At 40.5% G+C, this 26083-nt stretch overlaps 1 protein-coding gene across 3 annotated transcripts in view; it reads left to right on the top strand.

Annotated features, from left to right (window-relative positions):
• CWH43 (cell wall biogenesis 43 C-terminal homolog) overlaps positions 1-26083 on the top strand; it is a 59288-nt gene that overhangs the window by 20582 nt on the left and 12623 nt on the right. For 2 of the 3 annotated variants that reach the window (XM_014517658.2, XM_025198330.1), the window contains exons 5-10: positions 1297-1483; positions 2945-3033; positions 10047-10301; positions 16577-16702; positions 20761-20840; positions 23518-23623. In XM_014517658.2, coding sequence (XP_014373144.1) covers positions 1297-1483; positions 2945-3033; positions 10047-10301; positions 16577-16702; positions 20761-20840; positions 23518-23623 — 843 coding nt within the window. The remainder of the gene's footprint in view (positions 1-1296; positions 1484-2944; positions 3034-10046; positions 10302-16576; positions 16703-20760; positions 20841-23517; positions 23624-26083) is intronic. The other variant, XM_025198329.1, reaches the window with a different exon arrangement.

Here is a 26083-nt window from a genome sequence, read left to right on the forward strand (position 1 = left end):
GGACTGGCCATCGATGTACCAGGACCCATTTGTAGACAAAAAAGGTTGAGAACCACTGGCTTATGGAATGAAAAGTCCATAAATGGGACAGGCAGTTTATCCTTATAAGACGTGTGTATCAAACTACACCCCATGCACTCTGTACAAGCTGTATATAGTACTAAAATGATTTCAAGCATGTTTGGGAGTTTTTAAGAGCAGGCTTGGGACTACTTTTTATAGTTTTCCCCCTATCATTAAGACCCCCTAAAACTGATTTCTGTCTGCCTGAATCACTATCCAGAATACTAATTTGAAAGTCTGATATGTCAGGACCTGAACGTCTGGAGATGAGTGCTTAGGTTAGTTGGGAAATTTAGAATCTCCCGCTGACCTCAACAGTCTGTCATCTAACATGTCTGGAAAATAGGCCACTTTTATTTAGGTGTTGAACTAAATAGATTTGTGAGTCTAATTAGGGGTCTCTAGGTTTAAAAATGGTGTCATAGATACTTTTAGTTGTTAATAATGTAAAATGCTTATAGAAACAAATTATCCTCAACAATAGCTTTCTGCAACTTAGAGCATGAACTTACATTGTTTTTAAAGAAACAAAACAGAAATGCTCAAGTTTGTCTGCTTTGTAATCATAGATGAAATGATGTTCATCCATTTTGTTATATTTAATAACAGAAATTGATGCTAATTTAAGACTTTAGGGTGAGTTCAGTCCAATTTTCAAAATTTTATAAACTTGGGAAAGGGGGTTAGTTTGGGAAAATAATCCTTGATTGCTGACATCACCACATAGATAGTACAGTCAAATTAAATACTTACTACACAGAAGATCTAAAATGCATGGAAAAAAGAGGAGGGAGGGTTATTTCTGGTTTCTTTGGAAGTGTCTTGTTTCATTCTTACCAGGGTTTAGGATTTCAGATAGCAGCTCCCTTTCAGCTAATGTTAGTGACTTTTCTGTTGATTTAACATCACAAGTGTCTTAAAGACTACTCATGCCAATACAGTATACAGTAGTTTAAAAATCTATTGAACCCATTCCCTTAAGGTGAACAGTTTTTTTCTAAGTACCATATTTAGTAAAATGTAATGAGGTGTTTTCATTATCACCTATTGTGGTAATGTGTAGGTGAGCTGATTTGTGTGTGCACACATTCACATACACGTGTGTGGCTGCATGTGCCTGAGTTGGTAAATTTCCTTGACTGTTTTCTGATCCCAGCTATTTTTTCTTAAAATTTTTTTGGCAGTAGTCAACTTTTTTGCCCATATTTACGATATGTCTTTGTTTTATTCTAGGCCCATATAGTAAGAAGACTGGCGGTACAGCTAAAGAAACTGTTTCTGGGTCAAACTGGCTTCTGTCAGGGACAGCTTTTGGCAGCCTCATATTCCTCACATTTTGGATATTTGGAGAAGTCTCCCTTGTTTCTAGATGGGCTGTGAGTGGACACCCATATCCTGGGCCTGATCCTAATCCATATGGGTAAGGGAGTTTTGTGTTTTTTTCCCCCCTACTTTGAAAAGTAATGTTACAGCACCAATCCTTCAATGAACTTCACAGCTTGAAACTCTGCCAAATCAAAACATGTCACTGTATTAGTTTCCTGCCCCATGAAGAGAGGGAGAGAGAACAAGATGTATAGGCGTTAGTCATGCTGTTCAGATAATACAGTGATGATCATGATGCAAGTACGTTTGTATAATAGAGTAAGTGCCAAGTTATTCCTACACAGAACTCATTTGAGAATGGGGGCCCAAGTGTATTAACTAGAAGTTACAATTTGAATTTTCCTCAGTACTACTTATTTTCAGATATGTTTCTGCAGTGACTTCTTTGATCAGGGATCAGTTCTTGACTGTGTTATCTGGTTTCTAGAACAGTATACCCATTAAACACCATCTTTAAGCAGCCTGGATAATAAATCATATGCATTTTGTAACCCAGGATGAGGTTTGATCATAGCAGTATAACGATTCAATAATAATTTTTAGTCAGCCAGGATAGTAAATTACAAGATTTAGGCCCTGGGATAAGACTTAGTATTCCAGCATAGTATCTGATTTACCACACCAAAAGTGGTTTTTGAAATTAAGAAACATAATTCAAAATGTATTAATGCAAGACTTATAAAAATAGTAAATGAGTTGGATCACTGACTGAATAGAAGGTCTATAAAAGTAAACTTGAGGAGCAATTTTATAAGCTAACGTAAAACTGAATCATGTTAGAGATGCACATAGGGTAATATTTCTGACTAAACAGTTTTAGCTTCGCTTCATCCACACAAGATGTGTACTGCACAGTTGACTAAGTAACTGCATAATAAACGTCTCAATGTCTACACATGTGCCCTTATTAGGACAGATGAAAATAAACTCTGCAGCAGGGTAGTACGTTTACATTTACAAGTACTACCCTGCTGCAGAGTTTTTTTGTGCACTGTGTGCCAACCCAGCTGGCTGGGACATGTGGGGGCTTCAGTGTGAGAGCTGCCTATTGGCTAGCCCCATGCCGAAGCACCCTCATGCCTCAGCCGGCCCCTCCACAGCTGGGTTGGAGCATGTGAGCCAGGGGGTGCTTCAGCCCGACTCAATGTGCTGTGGTCTGGATGCATGTGTAACTGGTACACCTAGGCGCAATGAACTGTGGAGCAGTAAGCTTTGCGATTTATTCATGCACCATAATGGCCTGTGCAGATACACCCACTCAAGAATGAAATGAAAAGTGTATTAGATAAAGATATTTCTGTTCATGTAAGCATCTTTGATAGCAAAAGGGTTATAAGATATGAAAAGTAGTATGTTAGTAGGTTTTTTCTCTTTTTAAATCAGCATGTAAATTAAATTAATAAGTGCTTTCTGCATCATCTGAAAGTCTCTCTTTGAGTACAATTAATTATAAGATTAAAATAATTGTATTTCTTTTTTTCTTATTTTTTAATAGAGGTGCCATTTTATTGGGACTGACTCATGGAGCGATGCTTTCGTTTTGGACTTGGTCTTCCCTCACCAGTTTTTGCTGGTGTCTGATAGGTATGAGACAATCTGATGCAGACATGCTGCAGTTTTTGTTTTTTAAATCTCTTCTTTTTGGTTGTATCTCAAACAAAAAAATCATCTCCCACACAGCTCCCTCCACTGAAATTTCCCTAGTAATGTGTCCCAGGGGTGCCGGGGTTACAGGAGAACCCCAACCCAAAATAGAAGAAAGCCCCAACTTACCATCTGCAGGGGCCAAAAGGAGTGAGAAGGTGCACGCAGAGAAACCGCCCATGTGGCTCATCAGCCGCGTTCATATTCCGCTGGGGCCAGGTGATGTCGGCTGGAGACGCCGCCCGGCAGAAACAAAAGACTGCCCCGAAAGCACAGGAGGGAGGCCGGTAAGCGGAGGCTCCACGGGGAAGCCCACACCCCGAAGGGTGGAGCCGCTGCATCGGGCAGCCCGGGACGACGGGGGTGGAGTCAGTGGAGGCAGCGGCAGTGGAGCTGGCAGAGGAGCCGGCAGCAGCACCGGCAGAGGCACCGGAAGCGGAGCCGGCAGGGAAGCTGACAAAGGGAGCAGTGGTGAGTGGGAAGAGCAGAGGAGACGAGTGCCAAGGAAGCCGGAGCAACTACAGGGAAGCCCGGAGAGGAGGTAATGAGAGCGGAGCTGACGGGAACCCCATCAGGGATAGCCGCAAGGTGCGGCAGAAGACCCCAAGCAGGGACGGTTAACTAAGTAAGGGAGTCAGCAGACGGGCCCACAGCATCCCCAAGAAGAGTCAACCGGAACACCACCCCCGGAGTGGAGTCAGGCCTAGGGGAGAGATAGGAGCCCCGAGTGGGGCAAGCAACCGGGGCTGGGGCACCGAGGCACTGGGAAAACACAGGGCCCGTAGGCTAAGGGTCACTTTTTATTTCTTTGTGGCCTCCTGGTCCACCGGCTGCATCTCTCCAGCAGTCATGGTGGTGGGGATCACACATTATGTCACGGGCTGTTTGGAATAGGACACTAGGGATACGGGATAGTCGGATCTAGGACCAAGGGCCTCAAAGCCTTCACGCCTGAGCTGCGACCCAGGGACACTGGGGCTCGTGGCTGGAGGGCCACGGGAGGCCAGGGAAGAAATCAAGTGGAACCAGGGATGCCAAAGGGCCAGAAGACCCGCAACCGAAGGTGGCGAGTGGCCGGAGTGTAGGGGAGGTCGGAGCCCCATGAGTGCCCACTGAGAAGCGTGATGACCCTGGAGGCTGCCTCGAAGGGGAACCCCTCCACTGAGGTTCCATTCAAAGTCATGGCAGGCGCGTTAAGGGGATCCCCGGACGTCAGCTGGGGTAGCCTTTGGGGTCCACTCGTAGGCCTGGGACAGGCAAGATTGATAGTCTGGGCTAAGGCTGCACAAGAACGCCTGATAGAGCAGAGGCGGGAACATAATGCCAATAGAATTACTTTTTATGAGGGCATAATTACCTAGCGTAGGTTATTTAATCAATTTTCTTGTTTGGCACTAAATTCAGTACTTCTTTATTGTACACATACTTTATTAGGTCATTTGTATGGTAATCTAGCCCATGATTCTTTATCTGGTATAGAGTAGCCTTTCTCTGCTGACTTCCACAGCTTTATGCCAGTGTGAGATCTAGGTCATGCTAGGCTTGGCAGAATTTGATTTTTATTTTTTAATAATGTTGACAGATGATATCAATGTTTATTTTTAAGCATTTATTTTGATTTCTATTGGTTTTAAATTTTCAGGGTTGCACCAGATTAGGAGTGTGGGGGGCAGACACTTTATTAATAACAATATACTACTACTGTAGTGCAGTTAACCATAACAAACGTAGCTACTATAGAACTTCCACCAGCTAAGGTGACCACCTTTTCAAAATGGAAAGGCAGAAAACATTCCTGCCTCTTCACCACCCCCAACCTCCCTCTCCCTCCAGCAGCATGGCTGGAGCAGAGCTGACCTGAGTGGAGCAGGGGCAGGTGTGGTTTGCCTGCTGCAGGCTCGGGGCTCCCACCTTGCTGCCTTTCCCCTGAGAGCTCCATGCCAGCTGCGTGCCTCCTGCCCACCTGGCAGCAGCAGGGGGCAGAAGTCCATGCTGCTGCCGCCCCCGCTGCTGCCAGGTGGGGAAGAGGTGCCTCACCATGGTGGTGTGGCCAGCATGGGGCTCCCAGGGGGAGGGCAGCAGGGCAGGGAGCCCAGAGACTGCAGCAGGCAGCCTCCATCCACCTCCACCCCTCAAACAAATCTGGGGGGCACATGCCCCTCCACGTGCCCCTGGGGGGTGCACACAGCGGTGGGGAGCCACAGCCCCCCAGGATGAGCTGCCCATGGTTCCATCCCCCACCTCAGCCCCAGGCCCCATGCACTGCCCTTGGGCAGCACCCCAGCTCCTGCCCCACTCCCCCCTCACCATGGGGGCCTCAAAATTCCTCCCCTGCCCCTCCTATGCCACTTCCTCCCCATAGACTTACTTGCAGAGAGCTGCTCTCCACGCTGCCTGGCTGTATCCTCGGCCATATGCACATATGCGGGCGTGCACATGCATGTGGCGGCCCCTGTGTCCCACTCCCAGCAGTCCCTGGCAGGCTGGAATGCTGCCAGCCTGCATTGGGAAACCTGCTGTTTCCCATGGTGAAAGGAAAAGCTGGATCCCTGCAGGATACTGCAGATCTGGGACAAATGCTGTCCAGGAGTCATGCAGCTCAGGACCAGGACTTGATATTCCCATTCTGGGACTTCCCACCCAATTAGATGGGTGGTCACCCTACCACCAGCTGAGTGGCAGAGCTGCCATCAGTCCTGGCTCCACTTGCTCGTAGCTCCCGCTTCCACTTTGTCATGTCCTCTTCCTTTTGTTCCCAGTCCCCTGGGGTTTTGGGGAGTTGCAGTCTAAACTACAGTCAGCATGGTTCTGTAGGACTGCTCCCCCATCATCACGTGTTTCATCAGCCATCATTTTTCTTATGTGCCCTTTCTATAAATTTTGATTATTAATGATGGAAATATTTTTCTGTTAGTCAATGTGATGTGAAATTGATGTTTATCAATGTTTACCAATAAAAATCAAATTCTGTCAAGCTTAGCCATATCTCAGTGTTTGCAGTGAAGACCATAGGGTTGGTCTAACAAATACTGCAGAGTGTAGTCTTGCAATGAAGTCAGTAGACCTCACTGACTTCACTGACAGTAGCTGTCAGTAGACAGCTGAGAATATGTGCAAAAGGTGATCCTATTGACTGGGCAGTACAGTTGGATTAAAGATGTATAGTTTGATCTAAAATTCACTTTAGGGCAAATCAAATTCCCAACCCTCCTGGCTACAGATATCCTTGAATCCCTGGCAGTGGAAGAATGCAGGACAGTCTGATAAATCATATCTCAGGTGTGTTGATTATTCTGCCAGCATTCAAGTCCCTGGGGCTGCAAAGCAATCAATGTAAAATGGGTGGTTTTGGGGCTTGCTGGATCTGGGCACATGCAGTCTAGGGGTCAGGATCTCTGAAATTCCAGAGCCTGAGGAATACTCTGGCCAGCTGCCCTGTTCTTGAATGTGTGATGGCAATTGTTCCCCGCCCTCTCAGGACAGGCAGACAAGCAGTTATTTTAGTTTTTATGGAAACCTGAATGAATTTAAAATAGAAAAATGAACTGTGCTTTACTGGTCTTTCAAAATCTACCTTTGGTTGTTTCTGTCAAGAGGACAAAGCAATTTACTGGTCTTGAATATTCAAAAATAAAGATCAGGACCTCAAATAAGTAGTTTTAAAAATAATGATATATTTTGGATTCTGTTTTATTTTGGCTTTAATTTTTTGAGCCTGCAAGGGCACTTTCCATCACTTGCTCAAACTGTTCTCTACCACTATGAAGCTTAGACATTTTCTTTATTTTATTTTATAATGAAAGTCAAGATTTTCCTATAAACTTGTATCAGTTAAGATGTCAAGTATCCTGAGTCAAAGTAAAATCATGATATGTAGCAGTGCTACAATTAGAAGTTTTCCTAATAATTTCTGCTACAGTGGTGGATACTGAAAGTATCATACTGATGACAGGAGCACAGTAAGAACAGCACAGTCTGTCTGCATTGTTTAGAAAAGGGTTTTATTCTGGTGTTATCTATGTTACTTGTTCTAATCAAACACTGAATAGCTCTGACCTTATTATGAATCACGTTGATATGTACGTAATTCAGATGATCACAGTTGAAATGTATAACTACTTTCTTGTATTTCAGTAGTTCCATATTTTTTAAGATTAAATTTAATTTTGTGAGCATAGTCTGTATTGCTATTCTGTTTGAGGCCAAATCCTATTATGGTCCAGGGGATTGTGACAAAGTGACTATGCTGTGGTCTGTATAAAGTTAACAGGGAGGAGACGAGACCCATACATAACCAAGCTGATCCTTCACTTGATCTTTTGGCTGAGCAGTTATGTGACAGTCAGGTGGCTGTTAACCCATTACAGACTGCGCTATTCATACATTGTCATTAGGCTATTCAGATTCAGCTCTTAGTACAACAGCCTCTTAGGATAGTAAAGGTTCATTTATAGTCCTACAAAGTGTCTCGGGACTTTTATAGCACTACAAAAATATAGCACTGTGGGGATGTATTTGGCTGGAGAGCTACAAAATCACCTCAAAGGCAATCTCTCCAGCCAGGGGGCAATAGTGGGCTGTTCTGTGGGCCTCTGCCACCAGAGTATGACCACTGACAGTCTGCCTCTTCCATGTTGGGGAAGTGGGCAGGCTGTCAATGGTCAATTGATTACTGTTGAAAAGCAAAAGTTACCAAAGACAAGCACTCTGCCCTCCAGGGGTGTGGAGAACTGCTCTTCTTGGTGACCACGAGGACTCTGCTGGCCATGGGGGCTGTGACAGAGTCACTGCTGCTTGTATCTTATCAGCAGATTGGTGGAACTGGGTAACGTGGGTCTATCACAGCCTTAGACTTCACTTGGCCCTTTCTGGGCCTGTTGAAGCAGTGGCAGGAATTGTTGCTGGTGCCTTAAGAACCCTGATTCTTGACTGTTGAAATAGCAACAGCAGTAGCAAAGTCTTACCAGGGCTTCTGGGTAGGGTAAGAAGCATGGAGTCCTATAGGGGATCCTATAGACCCCTGTAGTGCTACATTTAGGCTCTGCTGCCAGGTGCAGTAGTCTGAGGAGGAGGTGAGCAGCCAACAGTGGCAAAAAAACAGGTTAGGGACTGTTAAGAAAAGCTGGACATATACAAGTCCATGGGATGCACCCAAGGGTGCTGAGGGAGTTTGCTGATGTGATTGCAGAGCCACTGGCCATCATCTTTGAAAACTCATGGCAATTAAGAGAGGTTCCGGATGGTTGAGGAAAGGGCAAACATAGTGCCCATATTTAAGAAAGGGGAAAAAGGAGGATCCAGGGAACTACAGACCTCAGTTGCTCACCTCAGTCGCTGGAAAAATCACAGAGTAGACCCTCACGGGATTCATTTCTAAGCACTTGGAGGAAAAGAAGGTGATTAGGAACAGTCAGCATGGATTCACCAAGGGCAATCACCTGCTTGCCTTCTATGATGAGGTGACTGGCTCTGTGGACTCAGGGAGACCAGTGGATATGGTATACCTTGATTTTTTTAGCAAGGCTTTTGATATGGTCTCCCACAACATTCTCGCAGGCAAGCTAAAGAAGTACGGGCTGAATGAATGGACTGTAAAGTGGATAGAAAACTGGCTGGAGCATCGGATTCAAAGAATAGTAATCAATGGCTTGATGTCTAGTTGGCAGCTGGTATCAAGTGGAGTGCGTGGGGCAGGTTTTGTTCAACAGCTTCATCAGTGACTTGGAAGATGGCATAGAGTGCACCCTCAGCAAGTTTACAGATGACACCAAGCTGGGGGGAAGAAATGGATACACTAGAGGGTAGGGCTAGGATTCAGAGTGGCCTAGACAAATTGGAGGATTGGACCAAAAGAAATCTCATTAGGTTCAACAAGGACAAATGCAAAGTCCTGCACTTAGGACAGAAGAATTCCATGCACTGGTATAGGCTGGGAGCTGGCTGGTTGGGCAGCAGTTGTGCAGAAAATGATCTGGGGATTACAGTGGTCAACAAGCTGAATATGAGCCAACAGTGTGCCCTTGTTGCAAAGAAGGCTAATGGCATACTGGGCTGCATTGGTAGGAGTGTTGTCAGCAGATCAGGGGAAGTGATTATTCCTTTTTATTCAGCACTGATGAGGCCACATCTGGAGTACTCTGCTCAGTTTGGGCCCCCCCAGTACAGAAAAGATGTGGACAAATTGGAGGGATTCCAGTGGAGAGCAGTGAAAATGGTGAGGGGACTGGGGCACTTGATTTATGAAGAGAGGCTGAGGGAACTGAGCTTTTTTAGTTTGGAGAAGAGAAGATTGAGAGGGATTTAATAACAGCCTTCAACTACCTGAAGCAGGGTTCAAAAGAGGATGGAGCTAGACTTCTCAGTGGTGGCAGTTGACAGAACAAGAGGCAATGGTTTCAAGTTGCAGTAAGAGAAGTTTAGATTAGATAGTAGGAAGAATTTTCTCACTAGGAGGGTAGTAAAACACTGGAACAGGTTAACCAGAGAGGTTGTGAACTCTCCATCTTTGCAGATTTTAAGACCCGGCTAGATAAAACCTTGGCTGGGATGATCTAGTTGGGAATGGTTCTGTTTTGAGCAGGGGATTAGACTAGACGACTTCCTGAGGTCCCTTCCAACCCTAATTTTTTATAATTTAGTAGTACAAATGCAATACCTGCCCAGGGCCCAGCCCTAATCTGGATGAGAGAATGAAATGGAAGGAGCCACAGAAATTTTCATTGATTGTAACTGTTTTCTGAAGGGTAGCCGACCTTTTTCATTAAGTATACTAAGTACCCTTTCATTAAGTACCTTTTTATATACTGCCTACCTTTTTCATTAAGTACACTAAGTTTCTGATTGCTACCCATTTTTTCCTGTCTTTTAGAAAGCCAAATCTTTCAGATTGTGAGGAGTAAAAAGGAAAAGTACAATTGATTGACTTGCTGACACTCTTTTGTGTCTCTTCATAGGCATGGCCTCTTCTGCTGGTCTCCTTTACTTACAGACCTGGAGCGCTGCTATAGCCGGCAACATCCTTGCCGTGTTTACAATGTGTGTATGGCCCCGACTGAGTGGACATTTCATCAGCTCTCTGCATCCTGGGAAAGCCATGAGTACGGCTATGTTTGTCTGTGTTCTAGAAATTTTCTTCTGTGTGTGGTGCACAGCTTATAAATTTGTGCCAGGAGGAACTTACATAAGAGAGAGTTCCCACCTTCTTCTAGGTATGTTCATAACCAGGAGTAACTATACAATTATGCTTTTTTTTTTCTATGAGGGCTTTTCCCTCATGCTTACTTCATACTGGGGCTGGGGTGGTGCAGGCACTAAGGGACACAGTTGACAAGCTCAAAGGTTACAAGTTTGAGGTCATAGCAGAAGTGCTCATGGTACAACCTGTCAGATTCCAACTAATCTGCAAATTTTGTTAGATATCTTGTCACAAGGACACAAAAAAAGGAAAGGAAACTTCCCATTGACTTCAGTGTGGTAGGTGCGTTACCATGACGGCAGGAGAGGGAGATAAGCAAGATAATAAAGAATAACAAACCTATTTCCCTCTCTATTGCTAAAAGTATTTGAATATGTGGGCAGAAAATAAAATGATATTCAGCTTACAGAAAAAGTAAGAATGGAAAGAATCTGAATGCTCCGTGTTCAAAGAGAGGAAGAGATATGGGAATCAATGATTTCATATTGATCTAAGGATGTGCCAACATTACAACCCAGAAGTATGATTGCTACTTGTGTTGACATATCCAAGATAGTTCCTGAGCTAGTTAGTTTAGAGCTAATAAAGGTATAGCTGCTAGCAGCACCCAGTTTAGTGGAGGCTAGAGAACCAGTATGGGAACCTAGGTAGTCAAGTAGTCAGTCCAGGCTGACTGCCATGCTGCTTTGGTACACCATAAGCATTACCTTAGCGAACTAGTTTAAAGCTAACTTGAGTTTATCTGTGCAAACATTCTTCTGCTTTGTAGGGTAGACACTAGACAGGGGAGGGTTGCTTGTAAATTCAAGTAGATTTTACAGTGTGACATGGAAGCAATAAAGGTCAAGGCTGGCTAGTTTTGCATATATATGAATGTCATCTCAAAGCAGGGAGTTGATAGTCTTTTTCAGGAAGACTTTTGCAAAAGTCTATGTTAATGTTTAACCTCATTAGCCAGCTGTTTTCAGTTCTGGGTATCTTGGTGTCAGAAAAAGCAGAGAAGGGCAAAAATAATTAGGGATTGGTCTAGGAGGAAAATTCTGAAAGCCCTAAATGTGGATCTTTTGGCTATGTTACTAGTAGGTAAAGTGTGTGTGGGGAAGGTGGGGGGAGGGGCGGGATGGGATTGCCTGAGCCTGGATGTGACCTGGCACAGCTGATCTGCTTCACTGAATGAATTGAGTCACCCATTGATCGGATCACGTGAAAAAATGGGTGAGGTATTCCCACAGGCAGATCTAGGATTTGAAAAGGTGTGGGGAGGTGAGGGGCAGATGATGTGGTGCATCATCATCACATAGTATAAAACACACATTTTTTTTCTCTCCAGTTAAAAAGAACCTAGAAGTTTACTAAAATGGTAGGAGCCTAGGGCTATATTATTCAGTTCAAGATTGAAGCAAAAACAAGTATAACTTTATTGAAACATGCATTAATTTGCTATAATGCCTATTATATATAAAAACAGAACAAGCTAGGTAAAAATAATCAATAGATGCTATTTCTTTAGTCCTGTTGTAATTAGAATTATATGTACATCTCTTTCGGTTTCATAAAACAAAATCTAGACTTCTTAGCATTTTGACACAACTTCCAGTGAAGCACTGGATACAATTTCCACACCTGGTTGATATTCACCTAAGTTACTGTTTCCATACCTGAATTAAGTTTTTATCTTAACTTAAAAACAGTTTGCAGGGCTGTGAAGTAGGAGCTATATTAAGAGGAGCAGCTAACAAACAGCAGACTTGCAGAAGAAAGAATAATTTGATTGGTGGAACATTAAGACCATTAAAAAGGGAGAGAGGGTCATTAACCCTGCAGAATGATGAGTTTAGATGGAATCAGGTAGATTATAATGAGCCATGAAGTCAAGTGACTCCCTCACTGTTGCCTGAATAGAAATGCTGTTGCCACTGTCAGGCAGTCAGTTTTAAACTTTGGATGGACCAGGAATCAAAAGTGGGGTGTGAATGCACCACTGCACTGCCCCCACCAGATCTATCCATGGCTGTTCCCTGCCTCCAGAGACATGTTCCCAGCAATCTCTAGGGCACATCTCTGGAAGCGGGGAAAGTCAAATTTCCACACTTAAAGGCCCTTGATATTGCTGGGGACACATGTCTGGAAGTGGGGAACCACGACTTTCTCTGCTTCTAGAGATGTGAGATTGCTGGAGGCAATTCCTGGGGCATACAGGACTGAGCCTCTCAAGCCTTGGGAGTCCCTGCCTGGGGCAGCTGGAGACTGTGAGCAACTCCAGGCTTTCCTCACAATGTTATAAAGCAAATAGACGTCCATTGCAATCAAGTGGCAGAAATCACTACTGCCTCTCACTTCGCATTTGTGGCACGACAGAAGATATGGACATCTATTTGCTTTTGCTTTGTGCCACCATGAAAAAATGTTTATGGCAGGACAAAGGCAACAAAAGGTAACAGCTTGTTTCCATCTTTTATGTTTATCTATGGTGGGAAAACAAATGGCATTTTAATACATGCTAATTAGTATTTTAAAACCTCATTTAGCATCTTGACGAAGATAGTCATGTTTAAAAACGTTAAACTGGAGGGCTAAAAATGCTCTCATAATATATTTTTAAGATGGTTGATTTTTTACATTTTAACTGAATATATTCTTAATATGTTTTACTTGACTCATGATTGCCCAGACAGTTTTAGACTTCAGATATACTTTTGCTACCACTCTACATCATTTTAATTTTTTAGTTTGCATATGTTTTTTTCAAATTCTGTAAGACTAGTAGTCAGGTTTCTGCTTACCTTGGATTATGAAAAAGTTTTTTTAATTCAGTTTTCTACAGTAATGCCTTGTTAATTAGGTATTGAATAGTTTAGAGTATCAGTATTGTCATTCCCCAGCCAAAAGAATAGCTTTTTGTATGCTTTACAATATGGATAATTCAAAACATGGTTACTTTGAAATTTGAATCCATTGTCTGGTTCCTTGGACCAGGAAAACCATAGAATACTTGGCACAAAGCCAAGGCCCATACTGGGCAAACATGCTGGTAGGAACTGTTTGTTGGGTTTTTTTTGTGGCCCTTAAAAAAAACAACAGGCTGGTGTTCCCTTTGCAGGGAACTGGCAACAGGCTTGGAGGCCCTGCAATACCAGGCTGGCATCAGGGGGGGCAGAGCCAGCCCTGACACCCTCCCCTTGGTGCCAAAAATGTTAAAACTCAAGATGACAAGGTTTGAGGCACAAGAAATACAGAAGGCCCAAACAAGGGGCTCTGTCACCCCCTGTCTTGGACCGCCTCAAGACACCCGTACTAATTTGCATATATTCAAACCAGTAATGGTACATTTACTTAGAACCCATTTATTTCAAAGTCAGTAGTTTTTGTTCCCCTGCATTTCGAATGAATGAGGTTTTACTGTATCTAGCTTTCTTTGCTCTGGGGATGTTCTGGAGGTCTATGGGAATAGTTTTCTTAATTCATCAATTTTATTTAAAAAATCGTGTGAAGAACTGGCTTGGCAGTGAAGTGTCAAACACTTCCAGAAACACTGCTTTTGTGGAACAAACCCTATACCATATAACACTCCTTTGGAAGTAAATCCTTGTAAGTATTTCAACTGGCATGGGGACTTGAGAATAATGTATCTATGACCTCAATTGACAGTGTCTTCATTTGACGTTTTAACTGTTAGCCAGACCCAGTGCAGTCACTGGAACGAACTCATTTTTATACTACCTGAGGAGGTGCCCCTAAGTCTTCTAAGATGAAGAAATAGGGATAGTACAGTTTCTGGGCGTTTAACACTACTCCATTGCTTACAGAAACTTTCATCTTACATCACAAGACTGTATTTATTACTGCATTTCCTCCCTTACAGCTTGGCTTTTGGCAAACTTGTTTCTTTTGGTTTCTTTCAGGTGTGAGTGTTGCTTTCTGCCCTCTCCTCCTGTCCAATATCCTGCCTTTCTCTCGCTGCAGTTTATGTAGGGAACCACCATGAGGGAAATGATGATGAAAGTAAGATCATAGATATATAAAAAAACAACAAACCTCATTGTACCAGTAACAGTGCTGCTTCATAGTTATCCCAGGCCTATCAAAGTTAATGAGTCTTTCCATTGACTTTAATGGCCTTGAGAACTGTTCCCATTTGGAGAGCTGCATTACTGTGTATAGTAAGTGTGTGATCACCTGTGTGGTATACAGGCATTTGTTGCAGCTGATGTGATGTACTTTGGACTGTGAGAAAGTTGCAGAAATGATTTTTTGGGTTTCAGTAACAACAGCCTGATGTTTAATAGAAATGAAGCATATGCATGTTCTTACATTCCAAGAGAGCCCTCTGCTGAATTCTTCATGCATCCAAATTTTCAGTGTAGCTAATGGGATTCTTTGGTGCATAAGGAATACAGCATATTACTGGTAGCATTTAACTAAATTACACACACTGAGAAGAAAATATCTGTTAAAGAATATGATATCTGTCAACAAACTTAAGCTTCTTCTTGGCTATTTAAATATCCTAAATTTTTATTGTCTTTAGTCTTAAACAGCACAGTCCTCTGTATTTGCTCTGGAGTGGAAGAATATAATATACTGCCACATTAAACTAGCCCCTAACCTAGGCTGTTACAGACAATTTATACAGGTTTCAAGGACACAGCTGAAAAGTTAGCCTTGTATTTCCTATGTGAATGGTGGTTATTGTCTTAATGAAAGAGCAGAGGATTTATAAAAAATAATGGGCAGACAGAATCTAGAAGGTATTTACCAAGCTATTATTTTAAGATAATGTAAATCGAATTTTTAGGAATAACTTGTTTTCAGTTTTCCAGATTGGACCCAGTAAATTTTAAAGGGATTAGACTGATGTGGGACTTGTAGATCTCAGCAGATGACTAGAACCATCCAGTGTGAGTTTGAATAAAATCTCAGACTCTGATTTTGACTTGGGACCAGAAATCCTTCAGGGATTTACTGAAGTTGGTAATGGTGTAGGGTTCTGTGTTTATAGATCTTATTACAGGGCTGTGGCCATTTTTACTTATATAACAATTTTATTAAAATATTTTAAAAAGTGATCTATGGTATTACAAAAGATCTTTGAATCATCTTGGATAAGACAAAATCAAACTTAGACCAGTAGAGTGATAATAAACCAGATAAATCAATAGCAACAATAAAGGTAAAGCACTCTGAGCTCATATAAAAAATGAGACTGATCTTCAGGACTGTCTGTTTTACACCCAGTACAACCTAGGATCAAAGACTGCAGAGCTGGCTATACGCTGATTCCCTTGGGCTGTTGAACACTAATTCCGCTCCAAAGAAGGAATGGTTTTCTATTGCACTAACTGCGGCAGTCCCCAAGTGCTTCAGGGTCAGACAGGGCCGTAGGCACTAATGGGGGGGGGGGTGTCTGTGTGTGTGTGTCTGTGTGTGTGTCTGTGTGCGCGCACGCACATGCATGCACACATGCATACCTGGCCTGGCTCTAGACTACTGGAGGAGTTAGGTAAATAAAGGGATCTTCAGTTACTTACCTTAACTAGTCTTAAACCTGCTTTGTGGTACCAGAGTAGAACAATGAATGCTTAACATGATATTAACTGCTTAACTTAACTGCCCCATTGTCCTTTCTCCAGAGCACATAAATTGGTGCATCCCTTTGTTCTCAGTATATTAGATCTTTCTGAACAGCAATTTATTAAAATAAAATTTTGAGAATTTCTTTTGGACCCTTAGAATCATAAAGAAAAGTAGGTCTGGAAGGGACCTGAGGGAGTTAGATAGTCCTAGCCCCTGGCCGATGCCAGATCATGCCTATCCATTCCTCATAATAATGTAAAATAGGAGTGTATTGAACTTTAAGTCTTCTCTTAGTTTATAAATAACTGTTTAATACTCTTATTTTGAAATATTTATGATTAGTGGCATATTTTAAATTTTATATAAACTAAAATGCATACTTAGTAACTGATTTTTTTTTTTATTGTCTACAATACACAACACAAGCATGCAATATCTCAGCCGTAATCTGATATTTGATTTACATACTTAAGTGAGTATCATGATGACATTAAGTAGGGTTCTCATTGCCAGTAAACCCTGCATGCATTTATTGGATTTATGTATTTAATATTACATTTTATTAATACTTGTAATGGGGAAAAGTTATGATTGCTGAGACAGCTTTTTAGTTTTAAGTGTCCAGAAACTTTACAGATGTAAGCTCTTAGCTATAATGATCTTTGTATATAATGTGTTATAGATGTATGAAAAGCTAACTTTTGTTTGTTACAGGCTTTATCGTGTTGTGTATTGGATCAGGTATACTTACTGGCTCCAAAAAAGACCTCAACTATGTATTTCAAGTCAAAAGCAGTCATAAGCCACTTATCAAACAGAGTGAAACATGTATTAAGCTATGTAAGTATAATTCTGCTTCCTTTCTTAGCTAGGTGGCTCTAATTTTAATTTTGAACTGTGGATCTGGTTTCAATAAAAAGAAAATGAAACGGTGAAGGTTTTAGTCAGCTATTTTTATAGAGGTTTTCCTGGTGCCTTGGTTACAGAGCCAGCTATTCAATTGGTATAAACTGGCCTAGTTCCAGAGAAATGCTATGATAATTTACACCAGTTGAGGATCTGGTCCACCATTTCTGTAGTATTTTTCTTATCTGTTTGCAGGGGAAATTGTCTTTGTACTAGGAATGTTGTAAACAGAGCTCAACAATTCAAATCAAAGCAAAAGCAGATATAAATTAAGTCAAATCCATTCATGAATTTTTGTAACTATTAAAAAGCAGCTTTAATTAGGCCATAGAATCTGATATGCATATTAAAGTTTGCAGCCTGCAAAGGCTTATCCAAAGCACTTGAATAGTTTTACTGAAGTGAGTAGGACTGCCCACATTCTTATAGACAACTATATGCATAAGTGTTGGCAGAATCAATGCCTTACTCTGAAAGGATTTTGGGATACTATAGGTGTGGAATAATAATTTGATGAAGGAGTATAGTGATTATTTACACGTGACACACTTTTATGAATCATTCTGTGTCCTTGTACACAATGATTAGTAAACTAAAATAGTATTTAAAAGAAAAAGGCTATCTTAGGAAAAGGTCTCTCTAATTTGTTAACAGTCAGCATCAAAACTTGAAAATGTTACTAAAAGTTTTTTAAATTGGGTAAAATAATTATGAAAAATTATTCAGGTCCAATAATTTGCTACCATTCTGTACCATTCTGTTAATTTTTTTTTTATTTCCAGACTTTTGTACCATAAAGATGCCACCATTTTGTTAGAAACATTTATATAAACTAATTAAAGCTAATTAAAATTGGAATAAAGTAAAGAAAATCTCATTTTAAGTTTGTCAGAGTAGAAGTGGGACAGACAATTGCTGGGACAGTAGACCACGCACAAGCAAAATACAGTGAAATATGTAAGAGTCCTCACACCCCCAGTAGTGACAGAATAGTGGTTATTTTTTAAATTAATTGCTTATTGCAATTATAAAGAACTGTTGATTCTTTAAATATTGTTGTTGAAATCTCATGTAGCTATAAAGTTTGTTCTCTGAATGTAATATTAGTGAATGTGCTATTGTGATAGTATTAATAATAGAGCAACAAAAAAGTATCCCATCATCCGCTGCTGGTTTTCATTGAGGTTTCTAACTTTGAAAAACAACCAAGCAAAATAACTTTTCTCTGTCAGTACAACAAATTACTGGCACATAAGGTATTGTCTACTCTGCAGACTTCAGTACAGTTTAGAGATACATGAGCTAGTTTTAAAGAAGCTAGTTCAAGTATCAGAAGCAGTGTTGCTGTGATAGCATGAATCTCAATACAGACTAATTTACATGCCAAGAAACCAAGTGGTACTGCCATGGCTAGACTGCTTCTGGTGTCTGAGCTAGTTCATTTGTAGCACAATGCAAAGATACTTGAGCTAGCTGCAATCTGTAGCATAGACAATACCCAAGCTTCCTAAGTAGCATAGAAGAATACAGAGTATTATATTCCATATGGCACTGATATCATACCACAAGGCTTAAACAGTTTTATTAGTGGGGCAAAAAACAAGGAGAGAATATGGTACTAAGTTATTACATTGTTTTCTTCGCTTTCTTTTTATAAAAGTGCAAGTAATTAAATACAGTTGTTGAATAACTGTGAATAAATCACTTTGGTATTACTTTAGATATACAGTGACATAATATCTGAGAAAGAGATTCCTTGAATAGCTCTTGGGTTTCAGTTATGGAGAAGAGTGCTCACTGTCTGTCTGCTCTTCTCTCCTTCCCCGAGCAGAAGGGAGCAGCTCTGTGAGATGCTGGAAGACTGAGTGCTCCATGGATAGGCTTGGCAGGATTTGATTTTTGGCAGTAAACATTGATAAACGTCAATTTCACCTCCCACTCGCAGATGGATGAAAAAATATTTCTACAGAACTGTGCTGACTGTAGTTTGGACTGCAACTCCCAGAAACCTTGGGGGCCTGGGAACAAAGAATGAGGAAGTAACAAAGCACATGAGGAAGCTACTAGCCAGTGGAGCCAGGACTGATGGCAGCTCTGCCACTCAGCTGGTGTAGATTTGTCATTAATAAATGTTTGTTAGTAGTTGTGTGTCATTAATAAATTGTCTGCCCCATATCCCTAATTTAAGTCAATCCTGTGATAATTTAAATTGATAAAATTAAAAAAATGCTTAAAAATAAACATTGGTATTATCTGTCAAAATTACTAAAAAAGAAAAAACACATTCTGCCAAGTCTATTCATGGAGCATACACATGTAACTAAAAGTGCTTCAAAATGAAGTGTTTCAAAGAAGTTTCTGTGGGGAAAAAAAATTGGATCAACAAGAGGATCACTTGCAAATCAAGGGAAATGATTCTTCCACTCTATTCAACACTGGTGTGGCCTCACCTGGAGAACTGTGTGCAGTTTTCACCCCACACTTTAAGAAGGTTGTGGACAGTTTGGAAAGGTTCTAGTGTCAAGCAACAAAAATTATTAGGGGTCTGGACTTTGAGGAAAGGCTGAAAGAACTAGCGTTATTTAGTGTGGAGAAGAGAAGACTGAGGAGGGATTTGTCAAGTCTTAAAATATATGGAGGGTGATTGGAAAGAGGCTATTCTCTGTGGCCATAGGGAGCAGAACTAGAAGCAATGGTCGCAAGCTGCAGCAGAGGAAACAGACTGGAGATTAGAAAGAACTTTGTGACTATGAGGGTGGTCAAACACTGGAACAGGCTATCTAGAGAGGTTATGGAATCTCCATTCCTGGAAATTTTCAAGAACAAATTAGACAGACACTTGGATGGTTAGTCAGGGACAATCCTGCCTTGAGCAGGGGGCTGAACTAGATGATGACCTTGTGAGATCCCTTCCAGCCTTTCTTTCCTATGATTCAGGGTCATTTTTAGAGCACTTCATAGGATGTGAGCTTCTACCTGCTCACCTTTTCTTTTCTTTTTCTCTCTTTTTTTTAAGGCTTCAGTTATTACATGTTTAGAACCTAAATGACTGTCGTGTTAACTTCATCAACATTTCCAGCTTTTGCAGCTTCATATTCTATTAAAGCCCATAGTTTCTTAGTATTTTTATGTAAATAATATGTCCTTTTTTCTTCTTTTGTTCCTGATAAAATGTGCCCAGGTAATCTGTCAGTTTGTAAAAGGGTTTGATATTTAGGTAAAATTTATTATATTACACTTTATTTAAAGAATTTGAAGAATGAATTAACTGGAGTTACAAATAATTTTTTTTTTTGTAGATTTAATCTGAGGGAACCACAAAGAGGTTATGAAATGCCAACCCCTGAGAAGCTATCCAGTACTATAATTTGGCAGACTCCTGAAGCATTAGAAAATCACAAATTCACATTCTGTGAGGCCATAGTACTTCTCTAGGAATCTGACAATTAATACATCTGGGAGTTAATACATTTAGTAAAGTGCTGCTAGGGAGGGTTGGCAGGGATTGCATCTTTTTGAGATGTGGAAGTTTTTAAAGCAAGCTATATTTTTCTTGCCAATACATCATCAACACATTCACACTTGCATGTACCAAATGAGTGTCTGGTACAGAGAGGAAAACTATAAAGAGTTTTCTTCCCTGATAGGCTTTCTGTAATAATTAACATATTACTGTAAACATTCCAAAGGGGAGTCTGTGCAAAGACTATTCTTTGTTTCATTTTGAAGAGTACACATGCAAGGTAAAATTCATTCTCCTTCTAAAAATATCTGTAGGAGTACAGATATTCATGTACTTTATAAATATTCTTCTTGGGGGTTGTATTGTCATTGGTATATATAGATATTTAAATGTATACTAACAGTAGTTCTTTTCCATGCATATTAATCTCTAGGATGGGAATATATTCCTACATATTTGACTCGAGACCATGACATTAACTTCCCCTCCCCTTTAAAACTAATCTCCCATGTTTGTTTTTTGTTTCAAGTCTTGTGGCTACTTGTTGGTATGGGTTTGCTAGGATTAGGACTACGATATAAAGCTTATGAGAAGAAATTAGGTCACGGGGTGAGTAATATGTTTCCTTTTTAACAAAATAATATATTTTCAACCTTGGCAGATCCAGGAGAGAATCGGGAGGAGGGGGCACACCCCACCTTGGTTGTGCAGTGCATGCACAATGAGCTCTATGAACTCACTGGCTTTTTCAGTTTAACTCTGGGACTCCAAGGATGAATGATGCTGTCACTTCCTTCCTGCCTTTCCCCTGGCACTGAATTCAGCACTGGGCAAGGGGATGTGGGAATGAGAGATGTTAAACAAAATTTGTGGCACAAAACACCTATTTTCAGGTTGGGAAAGAAGCTGAGGAAGGACCTGGGAAAGGAGGATATTTTTTCTATCCAAAAGCTTGAGGAGGAAATGATCAGGGAGATGTTCAAATGACTTCTCTTTGAGAGAAAACCTTTCCTCACCCCTCTCCTCCTTCCCTGATGAGTGTTTATGTGAGTTTTATATACCACTGTGTAGTGAGGAGGATAGGGATCTTCCCCAGGGGTTTAGTAGAGCACTTGTGTAATATGTGGTGGTCTATGAATAAGGGCACTTGTTTTAGTTAGGGTGACACAGCATTATCTTCTTCAAAGCAGAATTTAACCTGAGGAGTAACGAAGAAGTTTGAGTGCTTCTCTAATAGTATTGCAGATAGTCACAGCAGTGATGACTAGGTACAGCATGACCTAAGTATGTGTAACAATAATTAAGCAAACAAATGGTTTTGTATCGAGGCGCACACGCTCTGGTTTCAGTAGAATCTGTTCAGATTTTCTCCTGAGTTTGGCAGTGTTGGCTTGTTGTTATGTATGGTATACAACTGCATCAGTTTCATACCATGCATTCATCAGAACTTACAAAATACCTTTCATAGACGAGCCTAGGGACTTCACTTCATAAATCTACTGGATACAAAAAATCATGGACTCAATATACACATTGGATTTATGACACATTACAACCTGCCTGACATCTGATTCACCAGGTACCTGCCAGACCTGACCTTTACACTTTTCTTTCCTCCACCCCACTTTTCTCCCCTCATCTCTCCTCCTTTTTTGCTCTTTGTCTTCCTAATTTCCAGCTGTTTCCTTCTTCACAGACAGCCTCTTTTTTTACCTTGAATCACTATTATTGTAGAGTCTCCTTGACTCACCTTTGGCTTTTTCCCCCTCCTTCCCCCTCTCCCTTCCCTGTTTTACCCTTTGTCTTCCTAATTTTGTACCTATTTACATTTTCACTAACATCCAGTCACACTGTTAGCTTCTCTCATTCCTTGGAGTCTCAGACCAGCAGAGACTTGCTATGCCTGAAGAAGGGTGACTGTGCCCAAAAGAACTTGTCTCCAACTACTCAGTTGGTCTCGTAAAAAATATTGCATCTACCCAAAGAACCTTGCCTGCTTATGTCCTTAGACCAGCATCAGTTTCATTTTCATTTCCAACCTTCATAAATCACCATCCTTGAGAGGGTACCATGCTTATGTTCTCTTTGAATAAGGTAAACAGAGGTTTGGTTAGACTGTAGGGTTTGTCTACCTAGTAAGTATTTTGTTTAAAATTAGATTAGACTATTTAGAATTAATTCCTTCCCCCACCACCCCTGCAATTAATTTTTGATTAATTTGCTTTAAATTTTTTGTTTGAACGCTGCCCTAACTGCAGCTTGTCATGAGGTTGATGTGATGTTGCATTGCTGGTATGTGTAATTGTGTAATATTACAGTGAAAAACTGCACTAAAGCTGGCACAAAGACCTACTGTGCTGCCATATAGGAAAACTAGTCTTGTAAAAAACCCTTAACTCACAGATTCATTTATACATTTATAAATGTCACTCTGAACGGAGCATCTCTGACAAGCTACTTGAATTAAATGTGCTCTTCTTAACTGATTCATTAAGAAGATTTGATGAAATTGGAAGATCCCAGATTCCTACCTGGCCAAGGAGTTGGCAGATATAGTTATAGCCACAACTCTGAGAGAATTCTTTTGATACTAACATATTTTAGCATGTAGATTGCTTCCTGCAAGTGTTGAGTATTCTCAACCTGAAATTAGACCTGGTTTGACTGGAAACACTGTTTACTTGACATGTTTCTGTTATGTGACTGGAGAAGTGTCACAAAACCATGTTTCTGGCACAGATAATTGAAATTATGGATTAGAAATGTGCTTTCTGTGGCCATCCACAAATATTCACTCAAAATGTGCTTTTTGAGTTGACAAGTACTAAATATTTTCATTGGAAGAGTCATGACATGCAAGAAAAATTTAAAAAAGGTGAATGTGAATTCATTAAACTTTGAGCAAATATCTGTGTGTAGCTTTTTATAGTATTTATCCAGGTTTATGATAGATTGTGAAGGGAGAGGGGTGGTTGCATGCTCTGAGAAAGATGCAGATATTCATTCCCAAAACTGATTTTTCTACCCTCATTCTTATTCATGTTATTACATTTATATATGGAGCCACATTTAAATGTCATGACTTCAGTTCTTCTTTCTGTGCCATTAAAATATCTGTATACCTCCAAATGACAGTGATGGGACAATGTTCTGAATAAAATGTTTCTTAGACTTGTGGTATGTCACCTTTACAACTGATGCTACAAATCAGATGAAAAGACATAATGGGGCTTGCATAGTTGTTTGTTTATTTATGTTTTGTTTTGTTTTGTTTTGTTTTTTTCAGCATCCAAAGAGGGATTTCTCTGCTATGGTCTGGCCTTTCAGGTTCGGTTATGACAATGAAGGGTGGCCTAACCTGGAAGGGTCAGCTCTTCTGCTTAACCAAACAGGTACTTCTTATGTCAATATTATTTTTTCTCTGTTTCAGTCTTAGTTTCTCTCCCAGCAGCTTAGTTTATTATGTCCTACAAGGCTATTATGTCCTACAAGGTAGAATCCTACAACTGAGACACTGAGCCACCTACTGGTCATCAAGTCCCCTCTTTTGCTAAGGCAAAACTGTTCTTTAAGGCAGCTTTTCCCAGATCCTGACAGATTGTGCACCACCAATTTAAAACAATACAACCTTAAGTACCAACTGGAAAAAAAAATTCAGTTCAACCTTAAGTACCACCAGCAAATTTTTGCCATATAAAGTTATTATAATAAATCTGTTCACGCATACCACTAACAGGTTGTCTGAGTACCACTGGTGACACACATACCACAGATTGGGAACCATTGCTTTAAGGCATTAGAAAAAGTGTTTGATTTATACTTCTGTATATATAGCTATTGCAGTCCAATCACTTCAGTGGCATGGTTAAAAATCCATTTACATTCAGCAATAAGAGAAAGTGATTTCACTCTGTGTTAATGGTATTTCCAGTTGGAAAGAGCTCTTAATTAACCTCAGACTTTTTTTCTTGTAGTAGAAAAGAACGACTGTCCAAACACATTTCTGTAAGCAAAATATTTGGCACTCTTACTTATAGGAAACTTTCTGAGGCCCTCATGGATCCAATTTGGCTTTCAATATGCTGTTTTTGGCTTGTTTTTGATTTAACTTTTTCATGGTTTTTATTTTCATTCTAATGAAAACAAGTTTTAAACAAATACGCCTCACAATGTGTGCAAACTGCATCTTATGGTGCTGCATAGTTCCCTGAGGACCATGAAAAAACTAAAAATGAATTATACCCTATGAAATTAACTCTTTTTCTGTTGATGATGAGAAATTAATAAAATAAACAATTATAAATAGTAGTTGAGAGCTGTAATTATGATGCAGTTATTTTGGATGTTATGTTTTATGACTTTGTTAGGACATTTCAATTTCCTCTTTTGATAATATTCAGTTATATGATTGGATTGTCCCTTTTGTTTCTATGAAAGGGTCTAAGATTAGGCAATATATATGTGTGTGTGTGTGTGTGTGTGTGTGTGTGTGTGTGTGAGAGAGGGGGTATATATAACTGTTAATTCCTTTGTAACACTGTTCTTACAGAGTATATATATGTGTTAATTCCTTTGTAACACTGTTCTTACAGAAGCTCCTCTGGAGTGGCACAAAGGTGGTTAGGAAAGTGTTATGTTGCCATTCTAGTTAGTATTATGATGTTTGTTCTCCTTCAGTTTTTCCCTTGAGCAAGCATTGGTTTAAGGTCAGTGAGGAGTGATGAGAAATTGGTGCCTTGGCTCCATTCGGAGTTTTGCTGTCATTATGAGACAGGGTCCAGGAAGCAGGGAGGAACTGATTCTAATCTCTGCTGATGTCCTGATACTTTTGTGATTAATGGGGCTGAACTCTTGGCTCACTCTGTAGGGGATCCCCAGCCTTTTAAAAATACAGTTTGGAGAGCTCCATGAATTAAAATTTGGGGTATTTCCTGTCCTCTTAGTTTTTTTCCTGCAGATATAACAATGTAGACCATGATATTTTTTTTAGCTGGAAGGGTCTACATAAGAAATGTATTTAGGGTTGGCAAGACAGCTTCAGAAGCTACATTGTGCTGAGGAGAGAATAAAACCCAACAGTACAGAAAAGTTTTTCCTACTGGCTGTCTGCTGTGATTGTAGGCACCTCCAAATGCACACAGCAACATGCTGGAGGAGCTGCTCTGCTGTCTACTAAGCGTAATTATTTAAAAAACTGACTTTTATCTTTTATAGCTCTCAAGTGTGTTTTTTTTTCCTGTTTAGTTTTTTTCTTTTTTCTTTTCTTTTTTAAATTTTGTAATTGTTTGGGCTGATCTTGTGGTTTTGGAATAAAAACCAAGGAACTGTTCAGTCTTGAATATGATTCACATTTACACTTATCTAACATCAATAGTTACAAAGGGCACGTATACAAGTCGTCCTATGGTGACAGCAATGCACTACAGCAATGTCGGAATCACGTGGGTCTACATGTGATTGGCAGCTATGTCACTGTAGTGACGTGCTCCCCTGTTATAGCATGCCGCTATGGCAACATAACAATGAAATCTAACTGTGCCATGTGCATGGTGCAGTTGGGTGGTTAGGAAGTACTAAAGCATGGCGCCATAGCAATATTGTGGCATGACAATGTGTAGATACGCCCAAAAATTCCTTACAGTTTTTTAGAATTTAATTTCATTGTTTCACAACACCCATTAACTAACTTGTTTTTTATTGTAGTTAGCATAATTATCTCACCTACTGAAGATCAAAGTCTCTCTCTTCACTCTTCTAGTAAATTAAAATGTTGACCATTATTTGAAAATATTTGACTGATTGATTAAACAGGTATTTTTTGACTGGTCAAGTACTCGCCCTGCAAGCAGGAA

This window comes from Alligator sinensis, unplaced genomic scaffold (genome assembly GCF_000455745.1).
Source record: "Alligator sinensis unplaced genomic scaffold, ASM45574v1 scaffold134_1, whole genome shotgun sequence".
NCBI classification, from domain to species: domain Eukaryota; kingdom Metazoa; phylum Chordata; order Crocodylia; family Alligatoridae; genus Alligator; species Alligator sinensis.